This window comes from Acipenser ruthenus, chromosome 3 (assembly GCF_902713425.1).
Source record: "Acipenser ruthenus chromosome 3, fAciRut3.2 maternal haplotype, whole genome shotgun sequence".
NCBI classification, from domain to species: Eukaryota; Metazoa; Chordata; class Actinopteri; order Acipenseriformes; family Acipenseridae; genus Acipenser; species Acipenser ruthenus.
The window spans coordinates 73,162,623-73,187,765 of record NC_081191.1 but is presented as its reverse complement, the minus strand read 5'-3'; the positions used below and the strand labels follow the sequence as shown (position 1 = coordinate 73,187,765).

General features: G+C 38.1%; 1 protein-coding gene across 3 annotated transcripts in view; it reads right to left on the bottom strand.

Annotated features, from left to right (window-relative positions):
* Positions 1-25,143, bottom strand: part of LOC117395065 (BTB/POZ domain-containing protein KCTD1) — a 50,927-nt gene that overhangs the window by 5,862 nt on the left and 19,922 nt on the right. For all 3 annotated transcript variants that reach the window (XM_059016435.1, XM_033993928.3, XM_033993927.3), the window contains exons 2-4: positions 18,520-18,698; positions 2,157-2,301; positions 1,077-1,382 (exon numbers count right to left, since the gene is read on the bottom strand). In XM_059016435.1, coding sequence (XP_058872418.1) covers positions 1,077-1,382; positions 2,157-2,301; positions 18,520-18,698 — 630 coding nt within the window. The remainder of the gene's footprint in view (positions 1-1,076; positions 1,383-2,156; positions 2,302-18,519; positions 18,699-25,143) is intronic.

The following is a 25,143-nucleotide window of genomic DNA, read 5'->3' as shown; positions in this document are numbered from 1 at the left end:
GAGAGATCTGTGTTCGAATATGCAGAGAATGTCCCTTTCTTCCCATGAATCTGTCGCACCAACTGAGGCAGCCTGTAAAACTGACTTTACCAAGTTCATTGGCTACCTGAGCAGCTTGCATCATGATCAGGTTTTTGGACACAGGGATGAGGTGGTTAACACAAGGTTTTCTACATCGGGCCACAAACACTTTCCTCCTCCATCAGCTCCTATCTTTCATAGAGATGGACAGTGATTGGATTAATAGTGAAGCAACATAGCTGTGTGATATCCTCATATTTTTTTCTCCACAAGCATAAGCCTGGGTCGAGAGGTAGTCAGGTCAAGAGTCTTTAAGCTTGAGTTTGACATTCAAGATCTTTAAAGGGGTATTGAGAATTAATTAAAATGTTTAATTAGAACAGTGTTTTTGTGTTTCTACCTAGCAATATGACCTGAATGCCGTAGATCCTGAAAAAATAAAAATCGGGTTGTTGACAGATAAGTTGTGAGCCATAACCATGGCTGTAGTAATCCCATTAGTATATTATTATATGTGGCACTACAGTAGTTTATTTTTATTAGATAGCCTATGTCGCACCATCACAACTGTTGCATGGCACTGGGGCTACATTATTCCTGTGGTGCTAATACAACACCTCTGGGCTTCCAGGCATCTGTATTCGATCAGATTTTTATTGTCGTTAAAACATGTGATATGGAGGCTTTTTTTCTTTACTAAGCGATGTCATAGCGCATTCATAAACATTGACACATGTTTTTAAAAAGGAAGAGGCAGCATTTGTGTCGCATTGGCGATAATTTTAGTCGCAGTCTGGAGCTCTGCCTATAAATGTACTAATGTTCTGAAAACACCATGTCATTTTAATAAAATGTATGCCTCAATGTGGGAGGAACCCGAACCATTTTTGGTTTACTTCTTGAATCGTCATTTTCAGTTTTCAGAGTATTATTTCTGTTCAAGCAAACATCATAAGCCTTCCCTTGAGCTTAAGCTCATCATCACAATCAACAAAGCAGACATGTGACCATGTTTCCCCAGGGTGTAGGCTGGTAGGGCCTCCCCTAAATCTCACCTGCACAGAGTTGAGGTGGCAGTAGCCATTGAGCGGGAAGCGTATGACATGTGTGGAGTCGTGGTTCCAGCCAGCGTTGACAGAGTTGCACATGACGTCACCGATCTCTGGGAAGACCTCCTCAATGAGGGACTTGTCTCCGCTCAGAGTGATTCTCTCGCCCAGGTCTGGCGCCACCCGCACTACCAGGCACTCGCAGGGGCGGGAGAAACGCCCCAACTCCCGGTCCTGCTTCCAGCGCTCCAGCTCTGCCAACATGGGCTGCAGCTGGAAGTAACGCGCCTCTTCATACAGGAGGCTGTAGTCCTGGTGGAACAAGAGGAGAAGGTCCTTAGAAAAGCAGCACCAACTGGAACGGATGACACACAGAGACCCGATTTTGAAGCACAAAGAGAAATGCATGTTACCCAAAAGGAATTCAAAAATTGTAATGGCATAAATTTAGCAATAAACAACTAAGTTACAGGAAGGATGATCTATTAATTTTTTAGTTTTTATAAATAAATAGTTTTTATTATTAAAATGTAGTAAAAACAAAACACACATATGCTAAAACACACATGCAACTTGAGAGGATGGCAATACAGGGGTGTCCAAAGTTAGCCCTTAACTCCTGGTCTTTGTTCCAGCCTGTTCAAAATTGTTTAATTGAACCAATTAAACCTCCACCCAGACTGCAAAGCAGTTCATTATCTTATTCTACCTGGTAAACCTGGAGTGGAATAGCCCTCCAGGACCGTGATTGGACATTACTGTATTTAAGACTTGGACATTAAAGTAACAACCCTTGACTATCATTACTCAATATTGTTGCCTCTTTATACTATGTATTGGTGCAAATGTATTTTTTAAACAATATCGCAACGTCTTTGTTATTTGAATCCACATACTCTGGCCATTGATCAGAGGGAGGATTGTCCACCACTGGTACTTCTGTGTTTAAAGAACCTTACACAGGTTTCGTAAATAGAAATTACCAAGGGCATATACAAACAGCAATTGTGTTTAAAAATAAATATTACTAGTTTTAATAATCATTTAAAATCAAAATACATTTCCAGAGGCTATTTTAATACCTACTTTAAAATCATCAGGAATAAGAAGTTTGGAGGTTCTGAGGAAATTTAAAATGTATCTGAACATGTGCCCATCTCTGTCAATGAAGTAGTGTTGTTTCAGGCTGTCCAGGACAATCGGCTCAGTGCCATCGAAGAGCCGGCCAATTCTGTAGACAAAAAACAAACCGAGTAGGAGTACCATTTTTACCTTTACATGCTCAGAATTAGGACCTACAAGATATATTCATTTCTTGTCCGATTGGATTTATTTTACTGTCTTATATTTTGTCACTTGACCGATCATATTTAGTATTAGAGAAATACAGGAGCTGCCTAAATTATATATAAACCAGGAAATAGGGTTTAAAGACAGATGGACTGTTAAAACTAAAATACAAAACAAATTAAAAAAATTATACAGCAACCAGAACACACTGGAACATATTAATAAGTGTGGAACAATATAGTGTCACGAAAACAAAATACAATACTCAGTCATGTTTTTTCTCAGGGTAATACATCAAATGCAGCATTTTACCAGAATATGCCATTTGCTTTTCTTTTTTGTTCACATCCAGGACCTTGTGAAAATCGACAGTTCCAGTTTAAAATGATATAGATTTTAAAATTTTAAAAAAAGAAAAAATAACTTCAAGATAAACATTTTGTATAGACATCTAAGCCCATCCTAAAATATATTTCTCTTTTAATTACAAATAGCTGCCTTATATGTTCTTTTCCAAACTTTTAGAATAAAACGCATAACACATTCTAAAAATAGAATTATATACATTTTTACAAATATTTTCAAAAGATTGACTGACTTATGAAGATCCTCAAAATAGACATGTTATTTATTGGAATACATAAATAGATACATACGTAAAAAAATAAGTTATGCAGTTAAGTAAAAGGAGACAGCATTTCTATATTTAATTAAGGTGACGAGTGTACAAGCCATCAGAACATAATCAGCAGGAAGACGTTCTATAAACATGTGGCTTGAGGGATTCAAAGACATAGCGCTCCAAGTGCTGGGTACAGCTGTGAAGCGAAATTATGTTTATTTAAAAGGAAGTGTAAATCTATTCGACTAAAGATGACTGTGGTGGCAGACTGGTTGGCTGGAGTGCGAAACGACTCTTGAAAAGCAAGCATCAGTACAGAGGCATGAAAAACATAAATCACGCACATTTTGTACTGGTATACAAGTTGTCCCTTGAAGAACTGATTCATTTCTTATACAACTGACATCCTAGGCTTGTTTGATGGAATACAGAAAAGTGGCATCTTCAGTTGCAGTTACAACGGCCTACATGGCAGACCTGATAGAAGGCATCGGTTGGCAGGACCTCTTTTGGTCAGTGTGGAGAACAAACTTTGCTATAGATTTTGATCCCCAATATAAACATTTTCAACAGTGTTTTAATTTTTAAAGATCTACCCCTGTATAGCAACTGGGATGCTATACAGGGATGCCACTAAACTGTATTTGAAACACAAGGGAACTATATTAGTACCCCAGGACACAAACAAATCATTTTTGTTTAGTTTCAAGGCGAGCAGCTGCCTCTTTGCACCATAACGAGTGGTGATTAACCCATCAAGAATTTGTAAACTGTACAGGTGCAGTTTGTCTGCCAGCTATGTTTCGGTTTTCTTTTGTCTGTTGAACAGGCCACTCTCACAAATAAGTAACATCTGAGAACCAAAAGGTTTCCCTTCTAGTAAAATATACATCATAATCATTTCAGTAATTAACCTTGAGGAAAGTTCAAATTTTGTATTTACAGCCATCGCATGGGATGTATTTTACCGTCCTACCTAATAAATGCCAGACACAACCTCACTTGGATGATGGCACTATTTTTTATGTGGCGAAAGGGGAATGTCTGATTTGTATCACTGATATGTACAAAGGAACATTATTGACAGAATAACTGAATACAGCAGTGTACCAACTACATATGCCAATATATCAAAGCCTGTGGTCTGTATCATTGGTTACTGAGGTTAAAACAATGCAACATTGAAGGAGTTACTATATTCCTTTGAATTTAAGATGCAGACCATATTTCCCACCCTCATTTTGAGGAGAAACAAAACTGCATTTACAAGACACAACCTCAATTACGCATATAAGAAAAAGATGTATGGAGGCAGTTTGCAGCCGTCTGCTATGACACAGAACAGTTATTTCCAGTTGTGGTTACTCGCATCTGTCTTTCTCCATTTTTGTGAACTGTGATATTGCTTGGCATGTCGAAAAATACGGGGGTCTTTTTACTGGACAAGGCCAGAAATGGAACATTTAACAAAATTAAAGGATACACCCATGTAACAAACATAAAGACAACAGGGCTAATTATAACGATAGGCGTAGTTCAAACATTTGCGGCTGCAAAATCCAAATTGCCTCGCAGCCAGGCAATTATATTACACTGCGGCCTATGTAAGCTTAAGAGCAATGCAAATTACTCAACACACACAAATAATGAGCTGCAATCATGATAATGAGGGTTGCAATGAGCACTGCCTGTGCATCAGGCTATTTAGCAGCCAGAGGTGAGACGAGTTGGGAGCACCGAGAGCAGTAGGTGCTGTATCAGATTTCTGGAGCACGAAAATCAAACCAAACAAAACAAAGTCAAGAGAAAGGGCAGCAAAGTCCTCTTGGTGCACGGAAAAGAAGTTTTCTGAAGAGGTTTTCACTGAGCATTAAATTGAGTTACTTAGAAAATCCTCAGCCAACATCAGTTATGCTACCAAAGAGGCTGTATGGTCCTCTATAGTGGAGAACGTCACTGCTGTCGGTGTTACCAGGAGGACAGTCAACCAGGTGATGAAAAGGTGGAATTCAGCTATCCGCTGCAGACTGAGACGATAACGCCTTACCACCGCATCCTCGGGCATCCCAAACAAAGTGACCCTGGGTTTGAATATGCGGGGTCTTCTCCATCTTGCCCTCCTCCGAAGGTTTTCCTGCCTCTCCTCAACAAGAGTCAAGTGTCACCACATCAGGAAGTGTACCACAGCAGCCATCCTGAGGCCAATACAGTTCTATACAGCTCTCAACTACTTGCTTCTACAATGCTCTGCACCTTGTAAGAGGAGGTGCAGGTTTTGGAAGGTCAGCAATTGCCCAAGTGCAAGGCAAAATCCTTACGTCTCATTATAATGTTTGCGCCCACCCAATTTCATGCTCTTTTCTTCATTTGAATGCATTTCAATATAATTTAAATGGATTAATGATGGCAAAGTGTTAGTTTGATAGCAGGTGAAAAACATTCTTTACATAAGCAGCATTTAGTGGCTGCTAAAGTCCCACTTTACAGCTGCTAAACATGGCCACAATTTTGGCCACAATATGGGTACTTTGCATGTATCCTTACATCAGCCCCAATAACTCAAAATGAGTCACACAATCTCACTAAGGCAACCATATTAAATCATGGTCAGCAACACATTTACATTGCAGGGTGCTGTAAAATGTCATTAGTACAAATTAAATACTATTTGAATTCCTGCTTCCTAAGCTATATCAGAGCTGGAGCATCCTTTTTAACATCCTGACTGACCAATGCTGCCACTGTGGTTAATGTGGCTAATCCCAATTGACTCTGTTCTTGCAGAGAACAGTGTGGCACAGTGTCATCATCAACAGCATCACTGCACATACAGAAAAGCCACACCAATAAATTGAACATGGCAGACAGTGGTAAGACCGACAAAGCCTACGAAAAAAACAAAAAAAAAAACAAACACCAGTTGAGAAAATAAAAGGCATGGTTATCCATTTCGGTTAAAAGTTTGTGAAAAAAAACAAACATTTAACAGAATCAGAAGCATCTAATTTGTTGCCAGCGAAATTAACAATAAATATATTAATTTATTTAAAAAAAATAAAAAAAAAAGCAAATGGTGTTATCAAAATACTCAAATGGTTTCTATTACATTACGTCACACTGAAGCAGCAGTTCTATAAGGTCTCGGTAATACCTTGCACTCACTGGCAACGTATAATGAAAACATTTTTGACCGATTTGCTGTTAAAGCAAATGGTGTTAATTTCTATTTCTTTATTTACACACATTGTAAACATTGCGCAAATACAGCCTGGTATTGTCTTGGCAATTTGTCTATATTGCCATTTGGTCATAAATCAAAATGTCTTTATAAATAAGTGGGAAGTCTGTTAAACTACAATCCAATAAGAGAGGCAGTGATTTTTGGTTTTATTTTATTTATCTTTGAAACACACCATGATGTATGCCAGTCATGATTTACTTTAGCCTTTTTATTTATATCATTGCAGTCATGTTGGTAACAATGGCAACTATTTTAATTGAAAATACATGCATGTACAGTAGCATTGGGGGTTGAATGATGTCCAAAGGTCAGTTTAAAATGTGGAACGTGGTTATGAAAAAATCAAACCGTGCATGGGAGTCTTTTCATTGTTTCTTTAATTTTAGATCCAACACTGCTAAAATGTATTAATAAATCCCAATAAGTTTAAAAAAAAAAAGTTACATATTAAATGTTTAAAAAATGTTACCTTATACAGTAAGATTATCAGCTCTCAAGGTGTTATGTCAGTAAAACAAATATGAATTAATAATTTGCAGGAGCTGGTGTATTCGTCTCAGCGGGATGCCACAGTGGCAAGCAGATTTCAAGAAGGATGGACTACGCTTGTGTCCCTACAGCAACCTTTGTGGAGTGTAAAGTCTGATTCAAGAACAGAAAAAGGTTTGACTGAATAAACATTAACATAACATTTATCACACTACAGCTTTATGCAATGTATATATTTTAGTGAAAAGTTCTCCTTTTAATTTTATTTAAAATTGTACTTATTTTGTATTAATTCAAATGTCAAAATTTCCTTCTTTGTGTAAGTCTTTAATATAATATATACCCCTTTGTCAACTTCCTCAATTCACACTTTTACATCCCATCTTAATTTTAGGATTTTTCTCCATATAGGAGAGTCTTGATGCATTCCAATGGACTCTTTGAACACCAAGCGTCTGTGCCCAGACTAAAACAGTAGGAACTATACCAGGATCAGAACACATTTACTCAAGCTGTCCCTAGTAATCAATTAGGGTATTTGCATCTTCGCTTCAATATTCACCCAATCTGGTCTTTCATTCCCTGTCTTTCTCAAAGAAGCTACGAGTTAAAACAGAAGGCAAAATAATATATAAAAAGTTTGGCAATTTAAGACCCCCTTTATTAACTGGGCCTTGTAATTTATTGAGGGCTTCGCCATGGTTTCGCCATGGTTTCCCCCTCCTCCCCCCAAAAAATAAAAATAAATAAACTGCAAAAAGCATTTGTTCAGTTTGCGGAAACAAAAGAGGTTCAATTGCTAAAGGAGTCAGATTTTTCCCAGATTAAAAGATTTTGCAAATTGGTTGTAATTGTATCTATTGTAATCTAAATTGGAGTGCACCATTTTTTCCAAGCTAGGGTTTATCAGAATTCCCAAGTATTTTAGTTTATCTTATAAACAATTGAATTTCCATTTACCAAACAGGGAAGCAGGGCAAAACTTTTATAATGGTAGGACTTTTGACTTAGACCACCTTATCTCATCTCTAGATATCCCAGAAAACTATTCCGCTATGCCAGGGGTCGGCAACCTATGTCAAGTAGCCAAATAAGGCTCACAAAAGTCACTCACAAAAATACAACCCCCCCCCCCCCCCCCCAAAAAAAAAACAACAAAAAAAACCTATTTAGTGTCATCGCACATCTACAAATGACCAGCTTGTGACGTGATACCTACTGCTCTTATTGGTGCTTGTATTCCTGGAATCTGTTCCATCATGTTTTGATTGGTCGAGATATCTGTAACCCCACTTTTACTGTGTTTTTCAGTTTCGAAGTGTAGTGTGGCGCTCTTCAGTTTCATTAAAAAAATGGGAAGAAGAAAAAAGTCGGATGAGGAATACCATTCTTATCAGCTGGAATGGACTGATATGTACACCTCTGTGGAGAAGTCAGGATTTCCACTTTGTCTCATATGCAGTGAACAACTGGTTTTAAAAATAATAATAATAATAATAATAATAATTTATAATGACATCTCGGGACAAAATATGCTGCATTTGCAGCAAAATACCCAGAAGGTGAGGCGCAGAAAAGGCCTGAGGAGCTGGCATTGTCAAAGAAAGGTGGAAGTTTAAATTCAGCAAGTTTCATAGGCTCTTTAGAGATTGTTCACAAAGGTAAGCCTTTCACTGATGGCGAATATATGAAGAGCTGTATACTGCAAATACATGATGTATCTGTCTGCAAAAACAATTCATGATCGACCTGTGAAAATGGCAGATCAGGTGGACAAGCAGCAAATAGAAAAAGTAAGTTCTGCTACATTTTTTTTTTTTTTGTGTGTTTGCTTTGGACGAGTCAACGGATGTCGGTGATGTTGCACAACTATGTATTCTCGGGCCATATATATGTGGCAACTTAGTACGAGAAGAAATGCTTGCAATTCTTTAAATGAAACATCAAACAAGAGGGGACGATATACTTAAAACTGTGCTGGATTTTGTTAGCGAGAAGCAGATCCAGTTAGGGAAGCTTGTTTCCGTGTGCACTGACGGTGCACCCAGCATGATGGGTAAACACAAGGGATTCGTCGTTCTTTTGTCAGAACAGAAACGTCCCATTTTAAGCTTTCACTGTATTACACACCAGGCAGCAATCTGTACCCAGTCGTGTGGAGTAGAACTTTGTGATGTAATGGCATTGGCATTGGTAGTGCATATTGTCAATTGGATTCTTGCATTTGAATCCAAATTGAATTGGTTCAGAGATAGAGACTGGCAGACTGACTCGCTGTGAACAGGATAGCATCACTGGCAAGGCTGTTACGACCAGGAAGGAAGACCCAGACACAGAAGTTGCAGTGCAAATGCACACTTTTAATAACAAATAATAAACAAAATAAAAAACAGGCACGGTGGCAAAAACAAACAGTTAAACAAAACAATACAGGTTAGCTTTCAATAAAACACAGCTTTTTAAACTCCCCAAAACACTCACGATACACCAACAGACAATTCTCCACAATTCACCTTCAACTCCAACACCAAAGTCACCAACACCTGTGATTCCCCTTCTTACACACCCGTGGCTGGAGCCTCATTAACCATTAATCATTCAATTATGGCCCCAGCCACATTCCCACATGTTTTCTCCTTGCACACCTTATACAGGCAGGGCTTCCACCCTGCCATACTCTCTTTGAGAGGTTATGAATATTTTGAGATTCATGCATGGTAGAGGATCCTAGAAACAATCTAGATCTGCAGCAGCTTGTTGCGTTCACATCTGACCTGCTAATGTCATTCAGGTCTTGTTTTGTGGACTTTTGCAGACACAGCACTTTGTTCAAGTTTATGATTTGTCCCCATGAAACTTGTGTGGAAACACTGGACTTGACAGTGATTCCGGGCATCTCAAAATTGGAAATTTGGAGCTGGAAGTTGCCGACTTCATGGAGTCAGACATTTGGGTTGATAAGTTTCTAAATTCAAATCTGGAAAGCCTTGCTCAGCAATGTGCAGAACTAGTAAAACTGCACAAATGGACTGATTTGAAGTTATAACATGACTTGGAAAAATATCAACCTCTGACTGGTTAAACGGCATCACATGGCTGTGAGTATATATAGCGTATACCATGGCTTGCATACTAATGCTTCACACCGACTAAAATCACTACATTCTAAATTCCATGTCAAACTGCCATTTTATTTGTTATTGATTACAAAACCACTGCCAAAAATGAGTGACATTCTACGTATCTCCTTTTAATAAATTTGGGGATGAAACTCCAGATGACTGGTACAACATCAACTTTGAGTGAAGACAGCAGTCCACCTGAAAAAAAAAAAAAAAAAATAAGTGCACCAGCAACTGTCTAGAGTAGACACAGAACAGTAGATGAGGAACAGCTAAATGAAAACAAAGACTGAAAAAACACTAATAAAATACAGCATGGGCTGTTAATGTACTTAAAGACTGGTTTAAAGAAAAAAATATGGACATTCAATTTAAGGAAATAAGTCAAACTAAATCTCAACAACAAAAGGGAGTTTTATGCCAGTGCAAGAAGTTCAACTGGGGACCAGTATTCATCTTTTGAGATCCGGAAGGATGAAAATGGAATATGTGTGCCTCACATATAACAAGGAAACAAACTCACCTTAAGACACAGCTTCAGCATCCATGGCAGCTTCTCCCCTTACTTCCTCTGTGCCATTTAAAACTCCGCCCATCAGCGTGTGCGCAGTCCTCTAGTTTCCAGTGAGATGCCACTTTTGATGCAGAAATTCACAATAAAATGGACATGTGCAATTTTTAGTAAGTGAACAATAAAATTCGGGACTCACTGCGGATGTATACACAATAAAAGTTTCTGGTTTTGTTTTAATTTAAAATGTGTTTTAATTATTTTTTCATCCCCCCAAAATGACAGGTAGCCGTGTTATAAGTGGGCTTTATCACCACCCCAGATGTGGTATATATCATGGGAACCACACGGTCCGTCATGGTTTATACCTTACAAATTGGAGTGCGAAGATAACCTTATGCAAACTTGTAAATGTACTTCCACTTGTATACGGCACAACGCAGAATGTCAGTTTTGCTCTTTAATGATGTTTGGCTCCACCTATACGTGTGAAAAGGCATTCTCCCACTTGAATCACATCAAACAATTGTGCTTAAGATTAACAGAAGAAGCCTGAATGCTTGCATGAAGCTAAACTTGACCAGCTATGAACCGGACTTCAAAAGAAATGAGCAAAACGATGCAGCAGAAGTTACATTAAAAGAAGCACAAATCAATTTCAATTTTTTTTTTAACTTTAAAAGTACATAAATTGTGCGTATGATTGGCTCTTTGCAGACCACTTGCTCTAAATTTCCATTCAGTTTGGTTCTCTTGCCCCAAAAGGTTGCCGACCCCTGCACTAGGCTAAGCAATGATGGAACTGACCTCTAGGGGTCAGAGACAAGCATCAATACCTTATTTTGTGTTCCTGGGCCCCACAGAAATGCCCTTTATGGTTTTGCAAGATCCTGTGGCTTCTGCTAAAAGCTCTAAGGCCAGTATAAATAAGAGGGGGAATAAAGGGCAGCCCTGCCTTGTGCCCTCACCCAGTGAGAAAGCGGGGGAGAGCAGTCCATTTGTTAAAACTACTGCAGATGGCCTTTATCAAAGTGTGAAAGAGGGGGCCAAATCCAAAAAGGTGTCCAGTAGGCTAAATCTTTCAATGTGGGGGAAAATCAAATGTAATAAAAATGGTATGTGCACCACAAGTTAACTATATGATGTATATGATCCTTCTAGCAGCTGAACCTCATTTTTTTTCCGCAAACTGAACAAACCCTGTCAAACGCCTTTTCTGCATCCAAGGACATTACTGCAACTCGGTCATCTAGGTCCCTAACCTCCCATATCAAATGTGCTAGACTTCACAGATTGTCCGAGGCATTTCTCCCTGTGACCAAGCCTACTTGGTCTGGTTTAACCAACAACATATGTATAATTTTATTTAGTCATGTACCCCTTTCACACAGACGAGTTATGACTGCTCAGAACCGGCACAGATGTGTTATTTTGGTCTGTGTGAATTGCCTATACCGTCACAGAGCTGTCATATTTCATGCCGTCTCTGAACCACCTTGCAAGGTGGTTTAGAGATGGCACTGAAGCATCTTAACTCCTGTGTGAAAGGCTATGCCGGCACTGAAGCGCTATAGTGGGCGTGGATTGAAAGTCACTATCCCACGTGACTATATACCGGACGTCGTTGGTGTTAAGCCCGCTGTACACAACCCGACTCAAGCCATCCCAACTCAAGCCATCCCAACTCATCTCATCCGAGTATGCACAGACTTTACGATCAGTTGTGCTAAGTTTTGGTTTGATGTCACAATTGAGTTTTTCCTGACTGGGTGTCGCACACTGCTAAGACTGAATTAGACTGACCACAACTAGATCCTGGTGATTACTATGTATGCAGATTTAATTAATACTGCCCTGTACACATTTTTGTATTAACTTAGCCCAACATAGCGACCCTCATATTATGCATGGCATTGTATGCCGATTAGATGGCGGAGACAGCGCTGCGAGGCAACCAAAAGAAGCGCTTAGCCTGTTAATTAATTGACCATTTACACCGTGCAAACGTTTCAGGCAGTGTTTGACTTTTTGTATAGCTTGTCTACTACACTTTAGCCTGTGGTAAATAAAATCCAACCTGTTGATTTTTTATTTGACTTTGGCGGGTTTTTTTTTCTCAGCGTGTAGATCTAGGGGCTTGTGATTTGTGACCTATTGGAGATCGACACCGGTTACTTCTGTTTTAGCGCAGTAAGAAAATATAGGCTGCCAGAAGATTGATAATAAAAAGGTAAATTGATAACTTACCTTTGGATTAGTAAACGCCCCAAAAAAAAAAAAACTATTCAAACGTGCACATATCTGATATTTTTGAAATCGGGACACCCCGTACAATTCAAGACTAATGTATTTTTTACCTGTGAAACTAAAGCTGTCAATATTCCGCCATCTTGTGACAAGTTACATGACAAGCTACGTCACTTAAACCTGCTTCACCATTGGTTGACACCCTTATGACTAATCGGTCTCAGTCACTCTTGGTCGGCAACCGCCGCACACAGACAGACTGATCACATCTGAACGAAACTGCGTCTGAAAAAGATTCAACATGTTCAATCTTCAAATCTGAAGACATCCCGACTGAAATCTGCATAATCTTTGTTTTAAGGGCACGCACACTGGATACGATTCATCCAAACTCTGTACGGCCAGTTGAGATGAGTCGAGGCGGCTTGAGTCGGGCTGTGTGCGGCAGGCTTTACACACTTTAATTTTTTTCAAATACAATGGCTGATCAAGAACAAGATAGTAATTGGAGACCCGAAGAAGTTATGGAATTGTTTATTTTACAGTAGTGGCAGCTACTAAACAGATGTGGCACTTTGAACTGTGCAGGAGAACTCGGGGGGGGGGGGGGGGGGCACAGACCCTGCGCAAATCCAGTTATTGTGATCGGGGGACTTCGAGAATGCAGAGAAAGCTCAAAGCAGACAACAAGAGACACAACAGGCTGTTAAACATATACATAAGAAAAGCGCATATGCAATTTTTTTGTAGCTGTTGACAGTATATGTAATAGGTAGAACTTTTTTTTTTTTTTTTTGCTGGTCGAGAAGCCTACAATTTTTAATACACTGCAGTTGGTATCAGATGGCTGAATGCAAATATTAATAAATGCATCCCGACAAATATTTTTATTTCAATTTTCCACATTTATATATAGTATTAATAGAGAGAACAAAGCGAGCACAGGGAAGTTTACAGTACACTACAGTTCTCCAGCTCCATTCATTAAAAGATATTGATTATATATATATATATATATATATATATATATATATATATAGAAACTTTTTTTGTTTGTTTGTTTTTTTTTTTTAAAGTAGCTTACCCACATTATTCTGCTTATTTAATTTATTTAGTTTCTGTTGCCATGGTCAGGAAAACGATCTGTTGACTGACAGGTTTGAAAGTTGTACTCACATGATCTCTTTGGCTGTGTGAAAGCGTTACGACGGCATTACAGCGGCATAGATTGTGCAATTTCATGCTGTGTGAATGGGTATTTTAAAGAATTTTTGAAACATCTGAGACGGCTCAGTAGCGGCATTTGTGTGTGAAAGTGGTATTATAGCAATAACTACATGCTTTCGTATTGCCATATTGCAGAACTTGCCTTTCAACAACATTTTACAGTTTAACTTGAAGTTAATGTGACTTAAAGGTCTCCTTTTTTCTTCTAGTTCTCCTCTAAAGCCTGGGAGCTGTGCTTAGACATTCAAATAAGGATAAGAAAAGAAAAGAACCTAAACAGTTTGCCTTCCTGTTAAGTCTTAAATGTTGTGTTTGTTACCCTTCTTTTTTCTTTGTATTCTACTAGTATAACATTTTGTTAATGTAACTTGCAATTACAAGGCACACCCACTAGCAGAACTAGGTTTCCAAAAAGACATCTGAACTTTCAAAATAGTTAAGCCATTTGACATTTTTTCCCCCCATAGAAAAATAAAACAGTCCATTTCACTTCACTTTTAAACAAATGTTATCTTGTGACATTCTTTTTGAACGCTCCAAAGGGAGCACTCGCGTGTTTCTGCGACGTGCAGATGCAGTGCCATCTCCAGCCTGTCCCCGAATTGCCACAGTCTTTACATATTCTTTGGCTTCCTCTGCATCTGTGAATTGTACTCTTTTTCTGTTGTGATCTTTAATATTGATGGGTACAGAGTAGCAGATTTAAAGTCCCTTTATCTGCAAAGCCTCAGTGCTTCAGACTTTATCCTTTTTTCTGCAAGCTCCCACAATAGATCCTGAAATATCATGATTTTGTGTCCCTGGCACTGCAATCCCCTTCTCCGTGGATATCAGCATTTAAAAAAAATAAAATAAATAAAATCTCAGAAATCCTGCAATCAGAGGTTGTGGTCTTTGTCCTGCTTGTGGTCTAGATGTCAGTCAGCGATGTGCTCTCTCTATTTTCATATCAGGTTCGCCCTGCATGTCAAAAATGTCTCCTCTGCTCTCTCAGGTACACTGATAATCCTTCTATTTTGATGTCGACTACAATTTTCGAAGTCCTACAACTTGTCCCATAGCTTTTTCTGCTGCTTCTCTATTATTGTGACTATTTTCTATGGCCTCCATTTTGTATTCGATACTTGATATGCAGTCCTCCGTTCTCATTCTTGAACAAAGGTCACATTTTATTTTGTACAGTTTCTACACTAGTTTTTATGTCAGTGACGTCTTCAGCCACCACCTATATCATAGCCTGCAAAAGAAGCCTGTACCTTCTTTAATTCTTTGACTATTACTAAGTCTGTCTCTGCTCTGCTTTCAAGATGTTGGTCATGTTTTCCCTTTCCTCCTCTGTTTTCACTGGAGAAGGAGCAGAATATTTAATCCTTTTTAGACTTGGCGTGCTGGTTGGAGTATTCTGCATTTGCTAAAAGACTTAACCATGTTGGGTTTGATAGTTTTATGCTGTAAATGCCCGGATTATAATGAATTGTGGGTTACAGGAGCTTTCCTAACTCGCGTCTGCTCACTCTGACATCATCACGTGATCCTCCGAAAAGTATGTGATGCATGGAAAGATCAAGATAAAACAAGACAATCATATCATATTGAGGGGTACAGGTACAGCAATTAAAGCAAAAAGACCCAATGAAGTGGTCACGACCATCTGGCAACAATTGCCTTGGGAAATAAGCTCAAGGCAATTAAACTGAAGACGATCATTAGTAGATGGTAGAGACCGCTACAGAAAGTCTTACTGATAGAATTACTTTGTTTACATTTGTTTATTTAGCAGACGCCTTTATCCAAGGCAACTTACAGAGGCTAGGGTGTGTGAACTAAGCATCAGCTGCAGAGTCACTTACAATTACGTCTCACCCGAAAGACGGAGCACAAGGAGGTTAAGCGACTTGCTCAGGGTCACACAATGAGTCAGTGGCTGGAGGTGGGATTTGAACCGGGGACCTCCTGGTTACAAGCCCTTTTCTTTAACCACTGGACCACACAGCCTTTAAAAAGCTATTGCTATAAATTATATATATATATATATATATATATATATATATATATATATATATATATATATATATATATATATATATACATACATACATACATACATACATACATATATATATTACACACTTTATTTTGTTCACATGCAGTATCAGGACTATGTCACCAAAACATTTGCATGCTGTCTGCTAAAGATAATTGACTTTTTTATGCTTCATGTCATGATGCAAATTAAGACAATTGTGCTGGCTTTATCTTATGCAACCATAAGTAAAGTAGTAGATCAAAAGTATATTATAAATCATGTATTGAAATTAAAGTTCAAGCTTTGTTTTGCGTGATGTACAAGTTAAATTAGTATAGAAATACAGCAACCATTTCAGCAACCTTGCTTTGTGATCTCCTCCTCCAGTGGTTAAAGTCCAGGGCTTGTAAGCAGAAGGTCACAGGTTGGCTCTACATGGTCCCCGAACAGAACTGTACCTATTCTCCTGGCAGTCGAACAATGCTGTTTCCAACAACTGTGAGACTGCATATAGGATCAATGCAGCTGGATTTGCAACCAGAGTCAAATGAGAAATGGAACAAGAGGCAGGGAAGGAATGAAGAGCTGTCAGACAGCAAACTGACTGGTATTTTTTTTATTAAATGCATTCAACAAGAACTAAAGTGAAAGGAGAGCTGACAGATCACTGAAGGCTCCCAGCTCCTTCACACAGCATGCACTAGTTAGCTGCAACAAGGGGACCAGGCATGCTGTCTTTATACATGGATGATTTTACAATGAAACATCATATCTAGACAGGTAATGAAGATAATTTGCTTCATGTCCACAGAATATATATATATATATATATATATATATATATATATATATATATATATATATATATATATATATTTTTGGTACATCAGTACATTGCAATTGCACATAGGCTTTAAGACATGACATGCTTTCCAGAAGAATGTCCACTTTAACATATCCTTTTACATTCCAGAATGTTTTAACATTGCTGTCAATTTACAGAAACAGCAAAGGGGCAACACCTCTTTTGACAATTATAAAGCCTACAAACCTAGTTTGTATTGTGTTTTTTCTCCCACAAAAGAAACTGTCATTGAAAATTTCTGTATTCATGAAACCACTGTTTTGTGGTGTGTGTATTTGTTGATCTACTGGGACATCTCATGTTCTAGGGAATCCAGTTTCTACCCATCCAAGAAGCTGAATGACAGAATCGGGCAAATTAAGGGATCACATACTGTACTTGCCCTGTAGTCACAATATTTGCCAGCAGACACTCTGTGCCCAGCTCTAACAACTTGGCCATTCCTTCACGTGGTTTGAAGCAAGGTGTATATCGAAATGCCACTTTGGGAGTTTTCTTTTTAATCAAAGGTGTACTATCAGTAATGCTTTACTTTTCATGCCAGTGCTGATTTTGGTTCTTTGCCTTTACACGTTAGCACATTTAAGACAAATGTGCCAAAGCATTCTGCAAAACAAAATTCTATACAGTATTACATCCTATAGGTGCAGGATGTTGCTCACTAAAAAAAAAAAAATCCTTCACCCATAACCATAAACACTCAGTTGTAAATGTCAAAACACTAAAAGAAACCAAATTCATTCAATGGCAAAAGTTTCAACAAGAAGTCTTCTCATTGCTTTGTATTTGTTATACAAGCACTGGTAAAGCTTCAATGTTCCAGAATTATTTTATTTTCTGTGTTAATATTAAAAGTAATTATTTGCTATCTGATCACCACATTCTTCCATAGTTAAGCCTTCTGTGCACTCAACTTCATGAGACGCCAAATCTTACACATTGCCCAAAAGGTAGTTTACTGTAGTAAGCTTCCTTGACCCTTAAAACCTCCTTGACACATGCCATTCCATGAGCGCTTGCACACCAGCTACTACTGAAACATTGGAAAGGTATGTGTGTGTGTCATCTAGAAGCTCAGCCACAGCTCAGGAGGCCAAACAAACATTTAAAAAGGGGATTGGCATGCCTCTGCTAGAAAGCAGGCCAGTACTGAATGGTAGGGGATATTCAGGCCTGAGGGCAGCAGTGTGGAGTAGTGGTTAGGGCTCTGGACTCTTGACCGGAGGGTTGTGGGTTCAATCCCCAGTGGAGGACACTGCTGTTGTACCCTTGAGCAAGGTACTTTACCTAGATTGCTCCAGTAAAAAAAAAAAAAAAAAAAAAAACCCAACTGTATAAATGGGTAATTGTATGTAAAAATAATGTGATATCTGTATAATGTGAAATAATGTATAATGTGATATCTTGTAACAATTGTAAGTCGCCCTGGATAAGGGCGTCTGCTAAGAAATAAATAATAATAATAATAATAAGCTGTAGTGTCATCTTCCCCCACCTTCTAGAAGCACTACATGTATTGGTTAGCTACAGTAAATTGCTAAATTACGCTTTGGACACTAAAAATAGTTTGCTGGTCATGACTCCCTGCCTGGTAAACAGTATTAACTTCACAAACCTCCAAGAGGTTGTCATGCACGTTTTAAAATGGTAGACCAAGATTACTAAACAGACCAGGACTGCAGAATACTGTCAAAGCAGGTGCTGTGTGGACAGGCATACCATATATGGTACAGTGGCCAGTACTGGTAATCAATGACATTACTAGGCTTGAGCCATTTCAATTTCTCGTGTGGAAGACGGTGTGCTTACCTGGACTCTGGGTACTTTGTGAGTGTTGCCAGGCTGCTGGTGTACATGTGGCCGCCCACGTCAATATGTACTGGTGCATTGGACTTGGTAAGCTGTGCAGATGTTGGAATACCCTGGTTGTTCAAAGGAGATGCAGGAGACCTGGTTATCATGGGTCTGGACATATTGGCTCGGTTATCCTAAAAAGAAATTGAAAATTGGAATAAATCTACATGTATGTATTTTTAATATTGCCTATTTCAATAGTAACCGAATATACAAAAGCTTTGCCAAAATCAGGAAGAAATATCACAACACACCACAAGAATACAATAAGAGGGATCAGTATCCCAACCAGACCCAGAGGAAGAATATGAAAGGTAATACTAAAAACAAATGTAGCAAAATTAAAACAGAGACTCCTTCCATTTAGCAGAATAACAGACAGGGTAGGGACAATAGTGTCATATTCTGATCATGCATTAGAGTTCAGCCATAAAAATACTGCAAGTAACACAGGATAAATAGGTCAAAGTATATTTATGTCGGTACACATCATTGCCGACTAGTGGGCACCTAAGACCAGTAACACAAAAGGAAACTTGATCTACATAAGAGACTTTAGTTACCAATGTCTATGGCTGGCAACTTAAGTGAAGAGCAGCTTCTAAACTCAGACCAAAGCACTTAACACAGAAATATATATTACAAAAGTAAAAACAGATTTTTTTTTTTTTAATCCAATACTTGAGTGAGTTATTGCAATAGGATCCACTCAGAATGATTGCAAACATCATAACAAGGAATGGGAACTACTGTTTTAATAGTAGCCCTTTTGGAACACACACTCAGCATTCCAATCATCCTTCCTATCGCCTTAGAGGGCTGCTCGGAATATCAGAGTATGGTATTGTCACCCATCGCCTATGGGGGTTAAGACCAGCATACTCAAGGAAACATGTTTCCTCATGAATGCCGGATATTGCCACTTTTCCAGAAACAAAAGGAAACATGTTTTCCGGAGTAGACCAGGGGCCGGTTGCACAAAAGGTCTTAAATGCTTTTAAGACCACTTCTTGGACGGAGTTAAAATTTAAGCACAAAGTCTTAAATTTGAGCCTGGTCTTAAATTTAAGTCATTTAAGCCTCACTCTCACCAGGCTTAAATGGGAAAATATATAAATGTTACTATAGAAGCCAACATGGCAGCACAACTGAGCTTTTGCTGAATTTATCTATTGTGGAAATGTTAAAAGATGAATTGGAGCCTGCAACTAACAGAAGCCACAGCATCCTCGCAGTCATTCAAGTTTGTGTGGCAATTAGTTTCTATGCCACGACTCAAGAATACTGCTCAACAGTTCAATCCACACTGCTTTTGACAGCGGAATTGTGCAGGGATTTCTTCTTGGGGATAGTGGTTATGCCTTAAAACTGTGGCTTATGACGCCCTATCCCTATCTCAACCCTCAAAGTCCTGCACAGGCCAATTACAAATCGGTCTCATTCCAAAACACAGAACACAGTGGAAAGGTGCATCGTGGGGTGGAAACGGCGTTTTCACATCCTACACGGAGAGATCCGAATGGCTCCAGATAGGGTGTGTGCAATTATATGTGCAACAGCAGCACTACACAATTTTGCAAGGTATGGAGGATTTTTTCAAGTTATATTATGATGTTTGTCTAATGCAAAGCTTGTTTAACGTTCAATTTACAATATGTATATAGATGTTTTAACACGTTTTTGTAGGTTACTTTACAATTATAAACATTTACGTATGGCTATGACAAAACTGTTCCTACTTTATTACAGACTACGAAATCTTGGAGATCCTACAGATTTCCCTCTCCCTGATGACTGAGTAACACAGGATACATTATTATTATTTATTTATTTATTTTTTATTATTATTATAATTATTGTTATTATTATTATTAATTTCTTAGCAGACACCCTTATCCAGGGTGACTTACAATTGTTACAAGATATCACATTATTTTTACATACAATTACCCATTTATACAGTTGGGTTCTTACTGGAGCAATGTAGGTAAAGTACCTTGCTCAAGGGTACAGCAGCAGTGTCCCCATCTGGGATTGAACCAGAGCTCTAACCACTACTCCACACTGCTGCCCCCATGCAATGCAGAAGCAGAGAGTGTAACAAGAACTGTGCTCACTAATCATTTTCCCACCCCCCAATAGAAACAAATTTTACTTAATTATACACATTCAATATATAAACTGCTAATAATAATAATAATAATAATAATAATAATAATAATAATAATAATAATAATAATAATAAAAGCCCTGTATCAATCCCTTCCCGTTTATTGACCCTGTTCTAATTGGGCTATTTTTAATTTTAGCATTTTCATATCGAGTTTTTCCCTTTCCAACAAAATATTTCCCTTTTGCAATTCCAGCACTGCAATAAAAATGTCTTTTTACTTTGGTGGAAACGGGGCGGTTATCTTCAGAATTTGTAAATAAATCAATAAATTTTTAAAAATTCAATTTTTTGTATGTAGAAATCTTGTGATTTGCTTATTTTGTAAATGAGTGCCGAGCACCTGAAACAAAGAGCCTATATTGTGGAAATGTTTAACTGTGGTTAATAAACAAGGGGACGTGTAGGCAAAGTGTATTTCAAAAACTTTACCAAATCAAGAAAATATAAAACATTTTATTTTAAATCCACAAGCTATAGTATTCCCCACCACAAGACCTCCAATAGAACAGAGTGGGATTTTGAATATAGGAATATTTTTAATTTACCCGATGCTTTGATCACCGTGGCTTCCTCAATTCCCGTCTCTGCACTCCCTTCAATTCCACTGAAAATAGGACGTTTCCCATAAATATCAAGTATTAAAAAGAAGCTAACTGGGAGAGTTTTTCAAAAGGGCAGCCTCCAATTTTTGGTTTCTTTTTAAATATTTTAGAATAGATTTCTCCTCTTTTTTTTAAAATGTAATTTACAGTACGATTTATGGCTGGGTTGATGGCATTTACTATTTTAAAAATTACTTCTACAATTGCCAATTTTTCTTCTTCGCTAAAAATTAATTTTCTTCACTTTGCCGTCAGCCTTCCCCCCCCCCCCCCCATTCATTGCTGAAGACCTGCTAAGTTTTGCTTTGTGCAACAGACTGCAAGGTCTTCCGCAAGACCAATTTTGCAGGACTTAAACAAAGTCTTAGACTCAATTTAAGACTTTTGCAACCAGCCTCAGGATTCTACTTTGAGAAACAATTTCAATAAATAATTTTGCCTTTAGCCAATCAAGAGAGACTCTGTGAGCATGAGTCATCGATTATGCGACTGCAAGACGGTGACTTCTGTAGAAGATATGGTTTTGGAATCCCTGCTACAATCAATCGTTTTATTGATATGTACGCTGACACATTGTAGTGTTATTTCTTCTTGTTCGTGGTCCTACAAGCCTCAGGAGCTCTTCAAGTGTGTCTCGATCCATATGAGCAAAATTGTGAAAACTTTAGCAAAGATAAGTCCTCTCTCCTCTCTCTCTCCTCTCTCTCTCTCTCTCTCTCCTCTCTCTCTCTCTCTCCTCTCTCTCTCTCTCTCTCTCTCTCTCTCTTCTCTCTCCTCTCTCTCTCCTCTCTCTCTCTCTCTCTCTCTCTCTCTCTCTCTCTCTCTCTCTCTCTTCTCTCTCTCTCTCTCTCTCTCTCTCTCTCTCTCTCTCTCTCTCTCTCTCTCTCGATCTATTCAATTGTGCACACGACTTCCTGTACTTCCATCTTTTTTAATTGCAATTATAACTGCAGCACCACTCAGTGTAATAAGGCTTTCCTCCATTTTTGAAGATTGCAGTAGGAATGATCACATGCTTCTTAAAGTTTCCCCTGACAATTTTTGAAGAAACACACACATGGAAACATGTTTCCATGTGTATGCTGGGCTTTAGACCAAACATTTCCAGATATTATCCAATAATTAAAACTACGGCTCATATAAGAGAGCGATCCACCCTTCATAATACTCCTCACCTTGTAAGGCTGTCTGTCTCAATACTTGCAGAATCCTCCCTTGAATTCCTGATGAAATGGTCAATACTGTACATTAAGAGTAATGCTTCATGTCAGAGGCTGAATTGTTTATGGCGTTTGTCTGGCAGTGATCCCTGGCTAGGGACAAAGCAGTGACTGGGAAAGGGCAAAAAGGAGGTCACTGAGCCAGAGGGATATAAACACCAATCTGCAGGCACAATAAAATGTCAGGCCTGTCTGTACATACTCTAAATGAACACTGAAGCAGAGTTTTATTTCTGGATGGAATTGCTAAATATATTATATAAAAATTCAAAACCTTCATACCATGTGTCCTAAAGAACAGGCACACAGGGGAAAATAGCAAACCCTTAATATCATTTGGAAAAGTTCATTTCATTTGCATGTGTACCTATTGTATTAAAGTTCCTTTCTATGAAACTCCCACATGGGGGGTTTATTGCATGTGAGAAATCAATAGCTGCGACTCACAGAGCTGCATTAAATGCACAGTGTTTTGTCTTTGGAAGGTAGATACACACATACATACTGTAGCAGTTTAAACCAGGAGTAGCACTAGGCTCCTTCTTTCCTCAAACCCCCTCCTCCTCATATCCCCAGAATCTGATACTCAAACGCTTAAATAATGTTTTTACCAAGTTTAATGGCAATTGGAAAAGTGGTTACAAGTTATAAAAACAATGCAGGAAGCTAGCTGGCTTACGAGAGCAGCCTGTAAATGGGCTCGACTAGAACAAAAAAATGTGATCTGAATTAAAGCGTGACCAATGGTGGACTTTCCCAAACTCTAAATTCTTACCTTCTGTTTCTCTTGACGAGAACAGGCAATCACCCGTTTACAGCTAGACCATGTCATGAGCTGTTGCCATGTCACTTGCACGATGAATACCAGAGCCCCTTGCTGCTATGACAAATTCTTGTTGTGCAAATGTCCAAACACACATCCACAACACTGCCAGACAACATTTTTCTACTACAGTACACCAATACAGTACTTAACCACACACACTATATATATATATATATATATATATATATATATATATATATATATATAATTCTAGATGTCTCGATAAATTACATGTACAATATATTGTTTTTAGCCAACTTAAAACCTACTCGGAGGCATAGATATTTCACTCCAGGGAAATCTTTTTTTTATTCAGTACACGATTGTTTCCAAACCTGGCTGTCTCCGACCTCTAACATTGAAGAAAACCTCATTACTCGTCCTTGTTCTTTTTCTCCTCCTAACCAGTTGATTAAAAATCATATTAGAGTGTGTTCTGTAAATACTGCCGTTATAATGGTATTCTGATTAACTAAAACATGAATTAAATCAATAAAAACTACAAAAATATAAACTGAAATGAGAAGAAATATCATGAAAAGACTTATATGTTTGTTTCTGGCCAATACCAAGAAAAATACTTAATCACTTTGTATTAAGTGTTTATGTATCTCTTGGGTCAATCAATTGTGATACACACCATTAACATGTATGTCCACGATGAACTGCATACCCTAACTATATGACATCAAACCATCTTTCTGAGGGGTAGGGAGTGCAATTTCTAAATAAACCTTCAAGTTGAACAATCTTTGATTATTTAAAAGAGCTTTCAAAATGTATTTTGTAGACTTGAAGAATCCAATGCCACGTCCCTTGGATCACTCCAAAGTATCTCCAGACATTTGCATGTCTAGAGAGACCAGACATCACCCTGAATGACCGTTAACCACATTCACCCTTAATGGAGCTTCCCGATTGGCAGATGAACGTTCTGAGGTTTCTAACAGAGCCACTCCATCTTACCTCAACATGGTCTATTTGATTTTGTATTTATTTCAATAGAACAAATATCTAGGCTACTTAAATGTGTTTAGCATTCAGAGTTTTTTGGCAATATGAAAATACCACAGCATTTGTACCGTTTTTCTTTTTCTTTTCATTTTACATCAAAATAATTAAATCCAGAGAAATGTTATTCTAAATTTACTTTTTGTTGCATAAATGGATATTCCCAAATAAAAGGATAGCTGAACTGGGCACCTATGTCTTGTTAAACAAAAGCCTTTCTACCAAATGCTGTAGTTTCTGATATCTTGAAATTAACAGCAGCTTTGAGAACAGTCAGCACATTTAAAAAGTTACTTCATAAAACCATAAAGTGCATGTCTGATTTCAAAACCAAAAGTAGTTTAGCATGCATCTGCAAATGGGACATGGCCAAATATGATTTTTGTACATGAAAATACCTCTGATGTAATAAGACACCCAAATTAATTTTTATATATATATTATATATATATATATATATATATATATATATATATATATATATATATATATATATATATATATATATATATATATATATATCCAGTAACAGCCAGGACATCCCCTCCATCAACATGGGAATGTAGCCCACCAGGGACACCTCCACAGTATTCACATGCAAACCTGTTACATAGCAGTGTTACATTCAAACTGGTGTTATTCAAACTGTGGGAGGCTAGGGGGAAAAGTAACTCCTACTAATTATTAGTACCCAACAACATACAGGCTTTATAACATCCTTTCACTCTGCACTAAGTCGTCCATAGC